General features: G+C 36.9%; 1 protein-coding gene and 1 pseudogene across 3 annotated transcripts in view; one reads left to right on the top strand and one right to left on the bottom strand.

Annotated features, from left to right (window-relative positions):
* Positions 1–19,447, bottom strand: part of YLPM1 (YLP motif containing 1) — a 74,980-nt gene that overhangs the window by 17,065 nt on the left and 38,468 nt on the right. Inside the window, exons 7-18 of one of the 3 annotated variants that reach the window (XM_042990131.1) lie at positions 15,015–15,435; positions 14,810–14,902; positions 14,395–14,590; positions 13,607–13,725; positions 12,547–12,701; positions 9,018–9,080; positions 8,611–8,730; positions 7,960–8,136; positions 7,797–7,880; positions 7,425–7,508; positions 5,155–5,235; positions 1,975–2,026 (exon numbers count right to left, since the gene is read on the bottom strand). In XM_042990131.1, the coding sequence (XP_042846065.1) occupies positions 1,975–2,026; positions 5,155–5,235; positions 7,425–7,508; positions 7,797–7,880; positions 7,960–8,136; positions 8,611–8,730; positions 9,018–9,080; positions 12,547–12,701; positions 13,607–13,725; positions 14,395–14,590; positions 14,810–14,902; positions 15,015–15,435 (1,645 nt within the window). The other 2 variants (XM_042990132.1, XM_042990133.1) reach the window with 2 other exon arrangements.
* LOC102960689 lies at positions 16,536–17,476 on the top strand (annotated as a pseudogene).

Here is a 19,447-nt window from a genome sequence, read left to right as displayed (position 1 = left end):
TTCCTCCACAGGTAGATTAGCTCTCAAAATAACACCGTGGTGCAAGATGCCAGTCATTATATAAAACATCACTGTCACTCTTCCTAAAATAGCAGCAGCAAACATGTTAGGATTTATTTTCTAGATTCATTACTACACCTTCAGTGCCTTTAACTGAATAAGTAAATAAAAATGATTTAACAAATCCATTTCTGGAATTAACTGCCTAACACTCTCTCTTTAAGTTGGAGTGAATTTGTATAAAATATATTTTCTGAGAAGCAAATGGTAGGCCAGAATTTTTTCCAGAAATCAGTACCAAGTTTAATATCATATATTCTTGAATAGTCATCAGAGCTAAATTCCATTTTCCTTTCTCTTTAGAAATTAGAAAGAAAAATCGAAAATGGACTAGCTCAAGTTTAAAAAAGTATTATCCTAGATCATGTATTTGTAATGCCTGAGAACATTATACGCTTGGCTAAAATATTTATCATTTTTACAATCCTGTTGTCTCTTTATTATGATCTCTTTTTGCCCCAAAAGACAATTGCTATTTAGAGAACCAGAAGAAGGAAATGATCTTACAGTCTTACAAGTTATTCTCAAAGTACAGAACTTCAGACTTAATCTAATATCAAAATAAGCAGACCTAAGCATTATTATTTAAAAAGTAATTTGTGCCTGTTATTTTCCTACATATGTAATTGCACTTAAACATTTATAAATGCTTTGAAAGTTTAGAGGAAGAGATCATTGACTAGGATTTCCCAAGGAGGGAAGACTAGCGTAAGAATATGTCAGTAATCACATATAACTTTCACATATCATACAGCAGAAAAAAATTCTAGACTGTGTAACAAAGTACCTCTCCCAATAATGTAGTAACAATGAAGTTTATGGAACTGCTTTTTACACAGGGCCTAGTGAACCTCAATTGCCCACATGATCACGTGAGCAAAATAAAAGGCAAAACTTTTGCGGTTGTGTGTAAAATGCACTCCTCTTACATCAGAAACACAGTGTGTCCCCAACAGTGAAGCAGCTAAATGACTCAGATTTCTTCTAGGAACTTAAGATATTTAGAAGGCTACTTCAGTTTTGGAGTAACAGCATGATACCAGGAAGAGAAACGCAGAGACTGACAGTCATACTACATACATTAGTAAGGTCAATCTTCTAGAAAGTCCTCATCTCATTTTCTTAGATTATTTATTAATACATCTGAATCGATGTGTTAAAGGATTCTCTTTAAGTGAGGTGAAAAAAGTAAATGAAAAAAAAAGTTTTGCAGTTATGACCATGAAATATTGGGAGGAAAATCCACTGGATATGTAGGATGTTCTGCTTGACGGGATACCTCACGTTAAGCAACTCCAAGTTTTGATTTAGGCAATCATTTTAACCAGTTTACCTTGTCATCTGGTGCTAAAAATAACTTGAAGGAAACTTGACTCTTACAAAGCAGGCTCCTCAAAAAGCTCAATTATAGATCTACCTCCCCGTGCCCAGAAACTCTAATCTATTACACAAGGAAAATAACTGCCTTTAAATTAATGTTTAAACTTCAGTATTTATTATTCCTACTACTATTATTACCCAAAGTATTCACAATCAGGTTCAACTTTGGACTGCAGTTAAATATTCTTTTAAAAAAGCAGAAATCTCATCGCACCAACATTTCTGATTAATATAACAGAACGGATTTTACAAGTGACAGCATTTTGTTGCTAAATGCATCATACTTCCGCTTACTCTCATACCCTGAAGTGGTACTGAAGGCAGCTCCTCTAAAATACTCTTCTTTCACTCTGTCCCAAGATGTAACTAGTTAAACAAGATGTAGCTAGCACAACAGACTGAGGACGTAAGGTAGGCCAAGAATCTTGGCTTAAAGCAGAAATTTGGGAGAAATTTGTTCTTCTTACAGCAGAAAGATCTATGACCATTACCATCAGGTATCACATATAAAAACAGGAAAAAGGAAATACCCACCTAGCTTGGCCTCAGATGTGTCCATCTCCCATTTGCTTTTCGGAATGTAACCCTAAATCGCACACAGAGAGAAGCTCGAAGGGTTAGAAAGAGACACATACATGCATATCACTGTTGAACTGGAAAAGCATTAAAACTGGGAACGGATTCAGTTTCCACTCACTAGTTACATATATATATATCTATATATATATATCCTTAGGGAAAACACAGTCTCATTATCTCTGAAGAAACTGAATTACCAATTCACCAAACTTCCCTGCCCAGATTTCAGAGTAGTCACTTCAGAATAGTATCATGAAGGCGCTTTGAGGCAGCTACAGTTCAGGACACCCGGCTGTAGTCTGAACAACAGGTAAATAGTAAATATGGAGAGGACGTACGGTCGTTTCTGTGCTAGTATTAATATCATTCAGAGTAGCAGAAGACTTCTAATGACTAGCTAGCTTATTTTCTAAATACAACTGCAATTCTCAAGTGATAGTAGCCATGAGGTACAAAGAGTGTTCTTCAAGACAGCTACTTTATATTTCTGTGTAACTTTACTCAACAGAAAGAAGAAAACAATGGTATCACTGAACACAACTATGAAGTTCCAACTTCATTTAAAAATGACTCAACCCATTTACCAGTTCGATCTTACAAAGGCTGGTTTCACTGAATCAATGTGAGAGCATTTCTTCTGCGTCAGTTGGAACCCAGATTATTGTTTTCAATGTCTTTTAAAATGATATTTTCCTATCATACGAAAAACCAGAAATCTCCACAGGCAATTTATATTTTATTTAATAAAATAACTGGGTAGTTTATTTCAAACAAAGTCCCATAAGATTTTCAAGTTTTCCAATGTACCTATTTAATTATGTAGTAATCCTTTTCGTTTATTCACCTAGCAAGTGTATGGTGATGATTCCTCTTTTCCTTCATTTGGACCCTGTTCTCAATTAAACCCTAACATACAGAGCTTTAATATTAGGACTTACTGTACAGAACAGACTCATCAAAGGTGTCAGCATCTTCTTGTAAGAACTAATATATCTACTGCTGGGAATATTCAAGGTCATGGAACAGACTGACACAAAGGTAAGGTGGAAAGTGTGTTGAACGTTTCATGACAGTAACTGTTGTGTTAGAGTACTGGAGCATCAGAATTCTTCCAGGAAACCTATAGGTTTTGTACATTTCTAGTGTTTAAGTCAAACTAAGAATTCACTTTCAACTTATTTGGTAGTACTTCAGGTTATAAGTCATATCATCTTTCCCAAATACATTTCTAGAACAAACCAAGACAAAGCTATGCTGAAGTGATGGTGCTAAAAGTACTGATGAAATCTGTACAAGTGATATCTCAAAAATCATCTGAAAACCTTAAGCATCACTAGAATAATATATCTATAAATTCTGAGTCGTATCTACTAAATTCACTAAAGCACTAAAGAAGGAAAAATATCATACCGATGACCCCCAAAAAAGATTCTCTTAACCAAGAAAAGTTTGGATTTCACCCAGTTGCATTGATCAGCACAGAGTAGAAAATGCCAAGTTTATTGAGAATTCAATGAAAATGGTCTGAATGACATGAGACTTGCTCTTAACCCTTTGGTTAAAATTCTCCAAGAATCTTTTACTGTTGGAATGGAACCCAATAGTAGAAGATCTGGATTCTGCATTTTTGAATGGGTTAAGAGAAGTTTTATAACATAAAGATAAGCAAAATGAGTATATTAATTTCCTTCTGCTGGAACCACCCTGTTCTTCCTTACAACTGTATCATCTTCTCACTGCTTGAAATGTTAGGCCATTTGGAAATAAAAGAGATAGTCCAGCAGGGTAGAGTTTTAAGGCTTCTTTGCCATGTTTCTGGTGTAAAAATAGAGTATTTACAGCGTGTTCCACTTTTCAAAATAATTAGTACATTCAATGAAAAGTTCCAAGCTTTGATCTACGCCTACACAAATCAGATGTTATGAACCATGTCCTGAACTGAAATCTCCACAAAAGGAAGACGGAGCTTCAGAAAGCTAACATTATAGAATTCTCACATGATCACTTCCTAGTAAACACGCTGCAAGGAGCTAACGAGGTCATTAGCCATATTCCAGAACAGCGTGGACCTTTAAATGAACTTCCTGCCTACATTTTAGATCATATATGTCAAAAAACAACCTAATTAAGAAAAATATTTTGTTTAAAGACAAAAAAAACATACTGAGACTCAAATGCCATTATCTTTAAAGCTTATTTTTTAATCCGCATATGAAATCTAGGAATGTAGAGGTTGACACCATCTCTATGTACACACAGTTTCTTTTCAGAGTCCTCTGTATCACACATGGGTTTGATGGGACCACTTCTTAGAGAGTCTGTATTCTCTAGGGGTAGGAATCAGGGTTCTCGCTTTGTACATTTTCAGAAGAATATGAGAAGCAGCTTTAGCAAGGGCTGAAGTATTAAATAAAACAAATGATGTTTTGAATTAAAAAAGAAACACTCTTTCAAGGCATTGCTAATCTCTGTGTCTCATTAGCAAACACTGGAAAGTAACATAACTCTACAGGTCGCGTATTTTTCAATGACAGGGTAAGGCAAACATCTCTACAGAAGTGTGATCAAAAGCATTTACAGTAGGTACACGGGAACTTTGAACTCACACTACAAAGCCTCTAATCAGCCTAAGCAAAATGCATTGCCTACACAGTCAAATCATTTTCCCCATCACTCAATAGGATAAAATGCAGAAGAACAAATCCAGCAGTCAGTGGCAACCCTCTGCCTCCTCATTCTAGAAGATCTTCTGCCTCAGTTGACAGAAACTCAATTTTGAAATCTTGTAGCAAAGACGAGACAATTATGCATATGTTGGGTAGGTTGTACCACATATCTGCTGGAATGTGAGAATGCCCTTTCATAAGTATACTCCCCTAAAGCCACCCATAATAGATGAGTGACTAGGAGGGTATGTTTCTTAGCATTCTAAAATTTTCATGTAACAGTACAGTAGAAGGTTCTTTTGGTCAGGGGAAAAATAAAAAGTATCCAAAAATCTCCTTAAAGATGATTATGGAAACTTTGACCATTAAGGTGCATATCAGCAGCAGTAATCTGATCACAGATCTGAGATTAAACCCTTAAGGATTTTAATAGAGACACTTTGTTCAAAGTGGTTGGTCTGTCTCCTACCAGTTCGCTTTCCTCTTCCTCTGCATCTTTCTTTTCTTCCTTCTGTTCTTCAATATTTGCATCAAAATCTTCCATCTCTACCTACATTATCCCAATAAAAAGCAATGAGTTAACATTTAGGAAAATGTTGAGTTCCTTATTGAGACCTCAAACAAGCACAGGTGCCCAGAGCAAGGCAGCACAGACTCACTGTTACACCCTAAGGAAGTTTAAATCCTAAACTTTGAAACAGAACTTATAAAAGACAGAATGATACTCCTGCTTTTCGTTTTCTCAGGCTACCCATCTTTATAATTCCCTATGAATTTGAGAATAATAATCTATTCTAAGCTGATGATTACCTGTTTTGAATGCCTATGGATTACTAAGATTTCTTTCTAAACCTTTAGCAGGCATTTTTCCAATCAAGTAAAACATGTGTATGATTCAAATTTCAAAATGTAAGAAAGGACATAGTGAAAAGTATGATGATCGTAGCCTGGCCCAGAATGGAAGCAATGCAAACAGAGAGGAAATGGGTAAGAAAAGTGTTTATAAGGTAAACTTGACAAAACTTGGAGCCTGACTACATGGTGGAAGGATAAGGTTGAAAGTTGGTAGGACAGAGAATAAAGAGCAAAGGGTAACACAGGTACTAAGAGTCAAGGTTTCGGCAACCAAGTGATTGGTGGGTCTAATTACTAAGATAGAGAATACCAGAAGAGGAACAGGTCTGTATGATTTACATACTGGATAGGCTGCATTTGAGATGCACTAAAGTAGTATATGTTTTTTGGTAGAGAATTTGGAAAACAATGGTAGAATTATAAAAATCACCCATAACCTCTCTACCAAAACATAATTAGTGTTACGATACTGCTAAAATTCATTCCAGTCTTGACAGTTTAATATCAAGGGCACATTATGTGGCAATCAAAGCTACCAGACAGATTATCTATATCAAATGTGCAGAATGATAAGAGCCTAAGACAGAGCCCTAAAGAACTCCAACATTTAAGGGCTGAGTAGCAAGAAAAGCCAGCAAAGGAGACTGAAACGGACGGCCAGAGAGGCAGGAGGAAAACTGGGAGAAGGTGGACTCACAGTAGCCAAAAGAAATATGTTGTCAAGAAGGTGGACATGGGTCAACTAAGTCATATGTGGCTGCAAAATTAAGAAACAGAAGTGAGAATTATCTGCTGTCATAGAAATCTTTCATGAGAAAGTCTCTGGAGAATGGCTGGGGCAGAAACCAGAGGAAATGGGTTGAGGAACGACTCTGGGGGATAAAATACATAAAAATACAATGATAACATGAAGTATAGAAAACCCTCATTCACAGGTTGTCAAACCAAACAGAAGTACACAACTGATTTAAAAAAAAAAAACAAACCTCTCTCTTCTTCCATGATATAACTGATGTAGGCAAAAATTATCAATGAGTGATAAATCTTTTGAGGAACAGGATATTAACAAGGTATCAAATTACAGATTATTACAAAGGGATAAAGGTAGAAAAATTTGATGGATACCACCTGAACCAAGTGATCAACATTTCAATCATCAGGAATGAAATAAACTGACATCACATGGCTTTTAATATGATGCACTAAGGACCCCGCATCACTTATGTAGCATCCCTGGTAATGTTTAACTTAAAACTAATCATGTGGAAACACCCAGACAAAACCCAATTGAGGCGCCTTCTACAAAACAAATGGTCTACACTCTCCAAAAATTCTTTGTTTTTCTTGACGATGACATGGCTGAGAAAGTATTTTTTATATTAAAAGACCAGGTCCTAGATTTTTAAAAATAGCTCTAAAGCACATTATGGGAACATCTGGTGAAATGTGAACATGGACTATATATGAGATAATTCAAGAAATTTAATTTAGGAAATTTGTACTACTTAATACAGTACTTTATCAGTATTAAATTTCCTGAATTTGATAATTGAGACTTCTAGTTCTGTTAAGAGAATGCCCTTGTTCTCGGGAGATACCTACTCAAATACTGTATTTAGAGGTGAGGGGTTAAAGGTTATGAGGTTTACAACTTAATTCTTAAACGGTTTCACAATAACAGTGATAACAGTAGAAGTAAGAAGACGTATCTCTCTGTGTAGAGAAAAATGTGGCAAAGTATTAACAATCAGTAAATCTCAATGAAAGTTGAATAGGTGTTCTTATATTACTCATGCAACTTTTCTGTAATTTAAAATTTTTTTGAAATAAAGCAGGTATAAAAAAGGTCCCTTTTGCACTGCTTTCAAGGCAAAGGACACTTACCTCTTCAATAGCAGCATCTTGCAGCAGAGAACGAATGTCCAGACGCATCATATGACGAGGTGCAGTTTCCCAGTGGTCAGCCATCTGTTGAGAGATTCAGGAGGTCAAGTTATCTCGGGAAACTACTCAAAGAAAGACCAAGTGAGCATCTAAGACAAATTTAACTGATAGTGTGAAGTCTAACAGGCTACTTCCAGGAAGAGGTAGGCCACACCTCTTTCACTTAGATACAAAGGATAAGAAACATTTACTAAAGAAGGTAGAAAAGATTTTCTGAAAGTAAAGGAGATAAACAATTATTTCCAGACAACAGTGATCATACAAACAAAATGAAGTTTGGAATACAACACCTCCTATGTTTTCAAAAATCACCTTATTTATTTCTTTAAGCTTTCTTCCATGAATATTTCTCTTGCCACAAGTCTGGTTATCTGCACTCATTTCAGCCAAATATACCTAAGCAAGAATGAACAGTGATTAAGCAAACGAATGTAGCACTTACATGGTAACACAAAGTACTCTACAGTTCTTTTACCTCAAATCCCTTGGTTTTTGCTGCGCTCCAAAACTGGTCAAAATGTCTAACTCTGTCGTTGATGGCATCCAGGATGATAAAGGGGAAAAAGCCATCATCCAGAGTCTTTTTGAAAGTTTTGAACATGCTGGTCCGGTAGGTCTCCTCCATCTCAGCTTCATATTCATATTCCATTACCTAAGATACCCCAGAAGAGATATGGAGTTAGCAAAGACAAAGAATCTTCCTAAACCTCTTCCCTAGTTACCACCAGGATAGAGATAACTTTGTAGTCTTTCCTTCACACCTAAGTACTAAAATTTGTGTTCAAAAAAGAGAAGTCTTTCTTTGTCTTCAAAAAAGCCACATTACTGGGGCGAGCGGGTGGCTCAGTCAGTTGAGTGTCTGACTTCAACTCAGGTCATGATCTTGCGGTTCATGAGTTCAAGTCCCGCGTCAGGCTCTGTGCTGACAGCTAGGAGCCTGGAGCCTGCTTCGGATTCTGTCTCCCCGTCTCTCTCTCTGCCCCTCCCAGGCTTGTTCCCTCTCTCTCTCTCTCTCACAAAAACAAAGAAACATTAAAAAAAAAAAAAGCCACATTACTCTCTGAACATGTTTTCCTTCCAATACTATTAATGAATCAAGATGTAATCTGAGAGGAATATGCCATACCTTCTTTTTCACTTTCTTTCCAGAATCTGGGTCTTTTTCTTCTTTTTCCACTTCAGTGATGAAGTAATCATCCAAGCTTAGGACTCTGGGTGCAGGTCCTCCAAATTCTACCTCTTTATCCTAAGAATCATACAGTCAAGAGAGTTAAAGAGAATTTATAGAATATATTAATGAACGTTAATAACAAAGTTCCTTCTCATGGCTAAATAATATGCAATCTTGTGGATTCAAATCAAGCAGAGGCAAAAATACCTGTTTAAGCAGAACAAGATGTTTATGGGATAGCATCTCCCACATGGGCCAACAAGAATGGATCAAATGAGAAATACCTGGATTGACACCATGCTGCTTGCATGAAGGCAAGTGACTAACAAAAGCAACCAATTCTCTGGCTTTCCCATACTCACTCGAATAAGTTTTGCAACATGTGTCTTTCCACTGCCAGGCAATCCTCTCATTATAACAACAATCTGAAACACAATGAAAAACCAAAAAAATCACTCAGAGAAGATATTTTTTACAATGAGGTCTTTCAGTTAGGTGACCTATCATTCTCCGGATACACCATATGACAGACCATGAAACAAACCTTAGCAAATTTGAAAGGGTAGAAATAATACAAAGTATGTCTCTGAACATAACGGAATGAAATTAGAAATGAACAGTAAGAAAAAATTTGAGAAATTCACAAGTATGTGGAAATTAAACACCATACTCCTAAATAACCAATAGGTCAAAGAAGAAATTTAAAAATCAGAAAATACTTTGAGATAAATAAAAATGCCAAAACTTACGGGATGCAACCAAAGCAGTGCTTATAAGGAAGTTTATAGCTATAACTGCCTATATTAATAAGAAGAAAGACTCAAATCAATAACCTAACCTTCAGATACTAGAAAAAGAATAAACTAAACTAGAGCAAGCAGAAAGAAGGAAATAATATTAGAGCAGAAGTCAATAAAATAGAGAACTGAAAAACAATAAAGAAAAATCAATGGAACCAAAAGCTGGTTCTTTGAAAAGATCAACGTAATTGACAAACCTTTAGCTAGTCTAAGAAAAAAAGAGAAAATATTCAAATTACTAGACTCAGAAATGAAAGGAGTGACATGATTACCAACTTTATAGAAATAAAAAATGGTTATAAAGGGATACTAGGAACCATTGTACAGCAACATATTAGACACCTCAGGTGAAATGGGCAAATCCCTAGAAAGACAAAGGGCAACTGAAACTGACCCCAGAAAACACAGACAACCTGAATAGATCTGTGACAAGTGAAGAGGCTGATTGAGTAACCAAAAAACACTACCTACAAAGAAAAGCTCAGAGGCCCAGATGGCTACATCACTGAATTCCAACAAACATTTAAAGAACTCTTTACAAACTCTTCCAAAAAATAGAACAGGAAGGAACTCCCTACTCATTTTGTGAGTCCAGCATCTCAAATCAAGCAGATACCCTGATGCCAAAAGCAGACAAAACATCACAAGAAAACTATAGATATCTCTTATGAATATGGATGCAAAAATCCCTAAAAAAAATACTGGCAAAAGGAATCCAGCAACATATAAAAAGAATTATACACCATGACTAAATGGGATTTATCCCAGGGATGCAAATTAACATCCAAAAGCCAATTACTGTAATTAATATATCATTATCAACAGAATAAAGAAAACAAAAATCACATATAAAAGAATAAAATCACACACATTAAAAAGCAAACAAACAAAATCTCAATTAATGCAGGGAACGCATTCAACAAAATTCAACATTATTTCATGATGAAAACATTCAACAAACTAGGAAGGGAAGGGAACCCTCTTCAACCTGATAAAGGGCATCTACTGAAAACCCATAGCAACAGCATACTTAATGGTGAAATACTGAAAGTTTTCTAAAAACAAGAATAAACATAGATGTCCACTCTCACCACATCCATTCAACACTGTACTGGAGGTTCTAGCCAGACAACGAGGGAGTTAAAAAAAGAAAAAAGGGATTCAGATTGTAAAAGAAGAAGCTAAACCTTCTCTATCGGCAGATGACATGACCTCATATATAAAAAATCCTAGGGAATCCACTAAAAATTAATTCGAATGAAAGAGTTTAGCAATGTTGCAGGATATAAGATCAATATACATAAGTCAGTTTTAGCTCTATACAATTGAATAATACAAAAATGGAATTAAGCTAACTATATCAATAATAACAATAAAATGTGAATGGAAAACATGATCCAACTATATGCTGTGCTTTCTAAAGGAGACATGCTTTATTTTGTATTTTCAATTTTTTACTTAAGTTCTAGTTAGTTAACATATAGTGTAACATTGGTTTCGGGAGTGGAATTTAGTGATTCATCATAACCAGTGCTGATCATAACCAGTGCCCTCCTTAATACCAACGCCTATTTAGCCCACCCCCCACCCACCTCCCTAAAGGAGACATACTTTAGATTCAAAGACAAATAGACTGAAAATTAAAGGATGCAAAAAAAGAAATCATACAAACAGACAACCATAGGAAAGCTGGAATAGCTATACTAATAATAGATGGAATAGACTTTACAACAATGACTTATATAGTCATATGTAGTCAAAATATTTGATGGAAATCTCTAGCATCAGTTTACTGAAACAAAATCTAAATATTCTGCAATATAAATTTAAGAACGTATGCATGTGACACGTGTCAGAATGGTTAAAATCAACAACACAAGAATCAACAGGTGTTGGCAAGAATGTGGAGCAAAAGGAACCCTCGTGCAGGGCTGATGCGAATGCAAGCTGGTGCAGCCACTGTGGACAACAGTATACAGGTTCCTCAAAAAGTTAAAAACAGAACTACCCTAGGATCTAGCAATAACACTACTGGTATTTACCCAAAGAATATAAAAACATAAATTCAAAGGGATACATGCACCCCTATGTTTATAGCAGTATTATTTACAATAGCCAAGATATGGAAGCAGCCCAAGTGTCCATCAACAGATGAATGTATAAATAAGATATGGTATATATATAACATACATTTATATATATATATATATATATATATATACATATATAAAACATACATTTATATATATATATATAAATACACACACATACATTTTTATATACATATATAAATTACGGAACATTATTTAACCATAAAAAAGAATAAAACCTTGCTATTTGCAATGACATGGATGGAGCAAGAGAGTATAATGCTGAGTGAAATAAGTCGGAGAAAGACTAACACCTTATGATTTCACTCATATGTGGAATTTAAGAAACAAACGAGCAAGGGCAAAAAGAAAAGAGAAACAGAGAGAGACAAATCAAGAAACAGACTCTTACGTATAGAGAATAAACTAACAGTTACCAGAGGGGAAGGGGGCTTGGGTGGGATAGGTTAAATAGGTGATGGGGATTAAGGAGTGCAAGTGTTACGATGAGCACCGGGTGATGCATGGAATTGTTGAATCACTATCTGGTACATCTGAAACTAATGTAACACTATTAACTAACTGGAATTAAAATTAAAATGAAAGAAAACAAAATAAAGAACATATATATTTGGGGGTCACAAGGAAAATAAGCCCAAATAAATCAAGTCTCCTAATTCTCCCTTTTTTTGTTCCACATACCATAGAACCAAATCCACTTCCCCTCCTGCCCTCTTCAAAATGCAATTAATGAAGTTCTTATGAATTGTTTTGTAAAATTTTCGACATCTTTTTTTGCCAAGCAATTAAGTTCTAATTTCTTAAATTCTATAGGTTAGGCAATTCATGAATTTATATGGTGACTTGTAGATGATAAGATGCCTTGAATCTGATATTATTACCATGTCACAGAAAAGTAGAGAAATTACGTTCAGGGTATTAAAAAGATCTCCTGATAGCTTCTGATTTGCAAGAAAGCTAGTCAACTACACAGGACTCACTCTCTCAGGTCTGCTCTCTCGGCCAGGTGGTTTCAAAATATCATCTACGTTCTTAGATTCGGGTTTCTTCTCAACCCGTGGGGCTGGAGGTGGCTGGTGGCTTAGTGAAGGAGCTGGCAGGGGCATTCGCTCCTCTGGATAAGTTCTTCGTTCTCCTAGGATTCCAGCAATTGAACAAAATTACTATTTACATGGTAATTATTTAAAATTTTAACTCTCTTCAGTCATCCTAAGGTAATAAAATTCATGATGATTTGGAGGCCACTTCTAAACCTTAATCAGAGAAAGTTTAAAGTAATGTAAATTTACATTTCTTGAAATCAAGAAAATGAAAAGATTTAGGTATATGATTTTGGGCAAATAGAATGCTCTGAAAAACACTGACTTCATCTTTGTTTGTATTAAATTTAGGGAAAAAGTTAAGCAACAGGACATAGAAGAATAATACATACTTTGCTGATAGTCCCAAGTATGACTTACAGTCTGTCTATAACTTCTGGTTTTACAGTTTTAAGAACAAGAGTTACTAGCTTAGGAAAGCTTGTTCTTACAAATAGGTATGCATTTTTGGTTTAGGTGTATAACAGTGAAAAACAAAAAGCAACCTAAATGTCCAATAATAAGAGTCTCCTACTTTATCCACTCAATGGTATATCATAGAACCATTATTATAATAGGTTTACATACAGAAAAATGTTACGTATCACTGAGAATAAACATGATAAAGAAATTCTATTTACACTTTGATTACAACTTCATTAATACATACGTGAAAAGAGAATGAGAAGAAACATACAAAATTATAGTTGTTGTGGTGTGGTAGGAGGTGGGATTATAACTGATTTTGTTTCTATTTTCCAAAACTTCTTTAATAATACCAAAGAACAATTTATGTTTTCTTTCATTAATTACATTGCTATTTTTGATGATAATGCTCCCATCTCTGATAAATCGGAGCATTCATTTTATTCTGAAAGTTTAAATCCACAGCTATAGGGGGAAACATCTCCAGTGGTCTGTATTCTCAACATCCTCATAGTTAATAAGGCACTTGTTCTACCTCCAAACATGGATGGTCCTTCGTAGGCTGGTCGGTCAGACTTCCGGTCATAGGATGGCCTATCAAATCCCCCTCTTCTGGATGAGGAATGGTCTTTTTTGTCTCGATATGACTGAGTCCTAGAGGTGTAACAGGAAATACTTTAGAAAATTTAAAAAAAACAAAAAAAGGAGGTCTCTGTATTACAATGCAATACCACTATCTGCCCAATTTTCTCCATGGGTAGCTACTACACAGTCAATATTTTTATTTTTATTTTGCTTTTCCTTTTATTTTATTTTTTTGAGGGGGGAGGGGCAGAGAGAGAGGGAGAGACAGAATCATAAGCAGGCTCTGTGCTCAGCACAGGGGGGCCCAACACGTGGCATGATCTCACGACATGACCTGGGCTGAAATCAAGATGCTTAACCGACTGAGCCACCCAGGTGCCCCACTTTTCCATTTAGATCTGCCTTGCACACAGACGTCTAAAGGGCTCATGAACTGCAAAAATACGTTGTTTACCTACTAATGAAGTAATGACTGTACCTTTATTGACAATACTATTTCCTTTCCTTACAGGCTATCTCCATCTCCCATTTAATTCTCTGGAATTCAAGCTCAGAAAACTCAAGCATCTCGTTTCCTGCAGATTGGTCTGGAACTGCTTTTCCTTCTCCAAATTACACACACATGTATGAGAAGTATACATCATTTACCAAATTTCCCTTAGATACAACGACTTTTGCTGAACGTAAGTCTATGGTAATGTGTACACCTGGCAAAAAGGTATTTTTCATAACACGTACCTATCATCTCGAGGTCGGCGTTCTCTATCAAATCGATCCCGGTCATAGTCAATAACACCACGATCCCGTTCTCGGTCTCTGTGTGTTTCTCGATCCCTTTTGAAATCTCGATGATCTGCCATGACATTACTTTGACGATCAAAATAAGGCTCACGGTCTCTGTCTCTATCATAACGATCACGTTGGCCTGCATGTTCTACAAAAACAATTAGTACAAAGTAAGAGCTATATCCCTTTTCTGAAATAAAAGCAGAAAAGTGCAAATCTAACTTTAGAGCTAGTATAAATTATTGTCCTAAATTCAACTTATGAATCTTTCAGCTATATTAAAGGGAGGCCCAGATAACCTTATCAAAATCACATGATAATTAGGTCCTAAAAGGTTTAAAAATACTGATCTCTCTGGGACTCCTACCTGTCTCAAAAGTTGATCTTTCAGGTAGTGGATCTGGGCGCAAAGTTATTCTTTCTCCATAGGGTATCTGTTCAACTTTATTAGTGGACATATCTGGTGAACCAAATCAGGGATAAAACACTGTAAGAATGAAGCCTAGAGAAGACAAAGCTGAAGCTCACGATTTCCTGAGAATCCCAAATACAAAGCTGTCACCATTACTCACCTCGGCCATGGCCATAATCAACAGTCTGCTGCACTGGGGGTGGTTTGGACATCGGTGGCAGACCCATAGGCATTGGGCCAGGAGGGGGGATGGGAGGGTGAACATGTGGGGGTGGTAACACTGGAGCAGATGGGATTGTTCCAGGTTCTGGTTTAAATTCTGAATTCAGTCCTTGTTCATCATTTGTATCCCAGAGGCCATAGAAAGAATCTTCATCCCAGCGCTCCTGTTCCACAGCTGAAGTCTGTGGCTTTATTACTGGCGGAGGAGGTGGAGGTGGAGGAGGAGGCGGTGGTGGTGGTGGTATTGGGATAGGCGGCCTGGTCACAGGAACAGATGGTCTTGCTGGTGGAGCAGAGGGTCTTACAATTGTTCCTGGTGGTTTACCCATAGGAGGGGGTGGTCTATAGGCCCCTGGAGGCTGGAGAATAGGGTAAATGTGGAGGAGCATTTAGTGGAGGAGCATACCATCATGTTCTCACACGTCGGTAGAAATTAAAACCCGATTTTCCGTCCATACAAGAAAAAGTTCTTTTTCTTTTTAAAACCTTTTTGTGTCTTAAAATACACCATTGGAGGGGTGCCTGGGTAGCTCAGTCAGTTAAGTGTCCGACTTTGGCTCAGGGTGTGATCTTGCAGTTTGGGAGTTCGAGCCCTACATCGGGTTCTGCGCTGATAGTACTGAGACTGTTTGGGATTCTCTCCCTCTCTCTCTGCCCCTCTCCCACTAGCGTACCTTCTAGCTCTCTCAAAATAAATAAACTTAAAAAAATAATAATCAGGGGCGCCTGGGTGGCTCAGTCGGTTAAGCATCCGACTTCAGCTCAGGTCATGATCTCGCGGTCCGTGAGTTCGAGCCCCGCGTCGGGCTCTGTGCTGACAGCTCAGAGCCTGGAGCCTGTTTCAGATTCTGTGTCTCCCCCTCCCTGACTCTCCCCCGTTCATGCTCTGTTTCTCTCTGTCTCAAAAACAAATAAACGTTAAAAAATAAAAATAAAAAAAAATAATAATCAAATAAAACAAAATACACCATTGGAGAGAAATATGCAAATCACGTATCTAATAAAGGAACTGTATTTAAAATTTGAAAAATTAGTATAATTTAATAGTAAGACAAATAATAGAAAAAAAATCAGCAAAAAATTTGGAGATTTCTCCAAAGATACACGAATGGCCAATAAGCACTTGAAAAGACACTCAACATCATTAGTCATTAGGGAAATAGATGATGGTTGCACAGCTCAGTACATTTACTAAATTTCACCTAAAATGGGCAAATTATATGGCATGTAGATTATACCTCAATTAGGTTATCAAAAATTGTCCTCGACCTTTCGCTAGATTGGACTGGCTGGCTCCTGCTATTGCGGTGGTGACCCACTTCATTCCCATCCTTCTGACACTCTTACATCTGGAGATCTTCATATTTCTCTAAGTTCTTCCACCTCGGTATGTAAACCTGGGCCTTTCTTATAATCTTGCTCTCTTTTTTTTTTTTCCTTCTACCTTCAGTTCAGCAACATGAATGTGGATCCAGTTCAGGCCCAGTGCCCTCCTTGCCCTGAAGCACCCAATTCTAGGGAGTCTTCTCCAATGTCTGAGATTTATGGGCCTGAAGAAAATTATGCATCCTTGCATGTCATCTGCTGAGACACCCTACACGGAGACCGTCTCTCCTCTTCCTTCCTCCATGGTCTGCTTATTCAGGACAGCTTCGTTTCTTCCACCAGTCCCAGAGTAAAACCACTACCCACTTTTGTAGAGGAGAGCACAGTGAAGAAGGAAGATATGGCCCAGGGCAAGAAACAGAAGATCAGAACCGGGTTCTCTTAGACCCAGCTATATGTACTCAATGACAGATTCCAGAGACAGAAATACCTCAGTCTCCAGCAGATGCAAGAACTTTCCAACATTCCGAACCTTAGCTATAAGCAGGTTAAATCCTGGTCCCAGAACCAGAGAATGAAATGTAAGAGGTGGCAGAAGTGGCCAAAGAACAGCAACAGTATGACTCAGAATGGCTCAGCAACTACAGAATACCCAGGCTTCTCTTCCTATCACTGGGGATACCTGACGAACACTTCCGGAAACCTTCCAATATGGAGTAACCAGACCTGGAACAGCCAGTCTTGGAGCAACCATTTCTGGAACAGTTAGATCTGGTGCCCCCAAGCCTGGAATAGTCAGCTCCACAACTATGGAGAGGAATCCCTGCAATCCCAGATCCAGTTCCAGCAAAATTCTGTCAGTGACTTGGAGTCCATCTTAGAAACTGCTGGGGAAAGCCACAGTGTAAAATGCTTTATTAAATATTTTTTGATATTAGTTAATTAATTAATTAAATATTAATTAATGTTACTTAATATTTAGCACTTTATTAAAGTGCTAAGCATCTTAGTACCCAGCAAGTAATAGGTTTATTCCCAAAGTACTCTGTGAACACACAGCCTGAAGATGTGTGACATGATGAGTATATTATTCAATCTCAGTTTGGGCAGTGGCTGTATTACTTCTCTTATGATTTGTCTTTTAGGGCCCTGTATCTCTGCCTTGATACTGTATCTCATTATGCTTATTGTTTCAACTGAGAAGGTACGATTGGAATCTAATCGAAGAGGTTTCAGTAGCATTGGCTGCTATGGACAACATGATAAAAAGATGCTTCTGGCTACAAGTAACTAGATATAACACTAATTTGGATATCTTTAGGTTCTAGAATCCAACTTCAAGAATAGGAAGTAAAAATACAAAGGCAAATGATGAAGGATTACTTGTATTTTCTGAGTTTGTGAGGCTTTACTTATTAGTAACCTCAAATGTTATGATGAAGGGTCAAGCTATAATGTGCTTCATTGGTTTCCTCTGCCCCCTGTGTTATTTTACTACAACTCCTAATTTCTTCGTTATTCTAGTTATTTGTAGAAAGATGTTTTGTATTTTAATGTAGCATGGTAATAGTATCAGTTTGGCTGGTTGGTTTATAGGTTTAAGTACAAATAAATAAAATACCCACTTAAAAAAATTGTCCTCAACACTATCACCCTCCTACCAATGTATCACCCTCTCTTTTTTCTCCTTACTTAAAAAGTAGGGTGCTAGCCACTTGAGATATAAATGTCCCAGGCCCACCCTACATCTACTGAATTTCTGTAGGGGGAGATCCTGGCATTAATTAAAAACCAAAACCTCCCTGAGTAATTCTGTTGTCTGGTTGACAACAGTAGTCTGTGGCAAGACTAGTACCAACACACAACATCAGCACCAGGAAACAACAAAACAAAGAAACTGAATGGGACATTTAGTAACCTCTCCAAGAGGAAGTGCCACTGTTGTGTGCAATGTTTGCATTTGTCTTCCCAAAGCAATCACCAAATGTCAATAGAAATGTGTATTAAGGAGACAGTAGAATCTCTTGACAGATAGGTCCTATCTACTCAATGCTGAAACCCAACTGTCAAATTTTATTTTAATCTCTGCAAGCCTGATTCGAACACTCATTATCCTTTTCTCTTAGTTCGTTGTTTCTGGTTTGTTTTTCATTGACAGCTATTTTAGACCTTAGAGACCCAACAACATACGTTACTTACCTATTTACTCATGTATGGGCTGTACTTTAAGAACAAACTTCCTGGGTAACAAAATGGATTTGGCCATTATGTAAGGAACATTGTTTAACTAGAGGTCACTACAACCCACAGTAAAAGCCAAATGGTTGCTACCTAAGGGTAAACATTTGATTGTAGCACTCTAAAAAATTGCTAATATAGGACAAAAACTATGGTGTCTGGAGTACAGCTACCCAGACCTGTTCCAAGTATCTTAAGAACTCTTCAGATTATGTCTATAAATAAAAGTGCTTTCTTTATACTACACAGTGAAAGCAATAGATACATTTGTAAAAAAAAAAAAAAAAATCCCTACAGTATTTATATGAGAATTACTATCTACAGTATATTAAGAATGGGGCGCCTGGGTGGCTCAGCTCATTGGACATCTGACTCTTGATTTCGGCTCAGGTCATGATCTGACAGTCCTGGGATCGAGCCCAGCATTGTGCTGATAGCACAGAGCCTGCTTGGGTCCTTTCTCTCCTTTTTCTCTGCCCCTCCCCCATTCATGCGAGTGCTCTCTCCCTCTCTCTCCAAATAAATAAACTTAAAACAAAAAGAGTAATATAAATTGGTAAGAAAAAAAACCTTACAAGTCAAACAGACAAATGGATAAAGGACAAAAATAGAATTTTTACAAGAAGAAATATAATATGGAAAAATACTCGTGTTCACTATCAAAAATGCATATTAAAACATTTTATTAAAGCTACTAAATCAACCAAAAATATCAAGTAGCTGGTGCTTGCAAGGCTCTAGCATACATTTTATACAACTATTTAAAAAAAATGTTTTTTATGTTTGAGAGAGAGAGAGAGAGAGAGA

The sequence above is a fragment of the Panthera tigris genome, chromosome B3, assembly GCF_018350195.1.
Source record: "Panthera tigris isolate Pti1 chromosome B3, P.tigris_Pti1_mat1.1, whole genome shotgun sequence".
NCBI classification, from domain to species: Eukaryota; Metazoa; Chordata; class Mammalia; order Carnivora; family Felidae; genus Panthera; species Panthera tigris.
The sequence above is the reverse complement of the archived record's forward strand: the minus strand, read 5'-3'. Positions and strand labels throughout refer to the sequence as shown.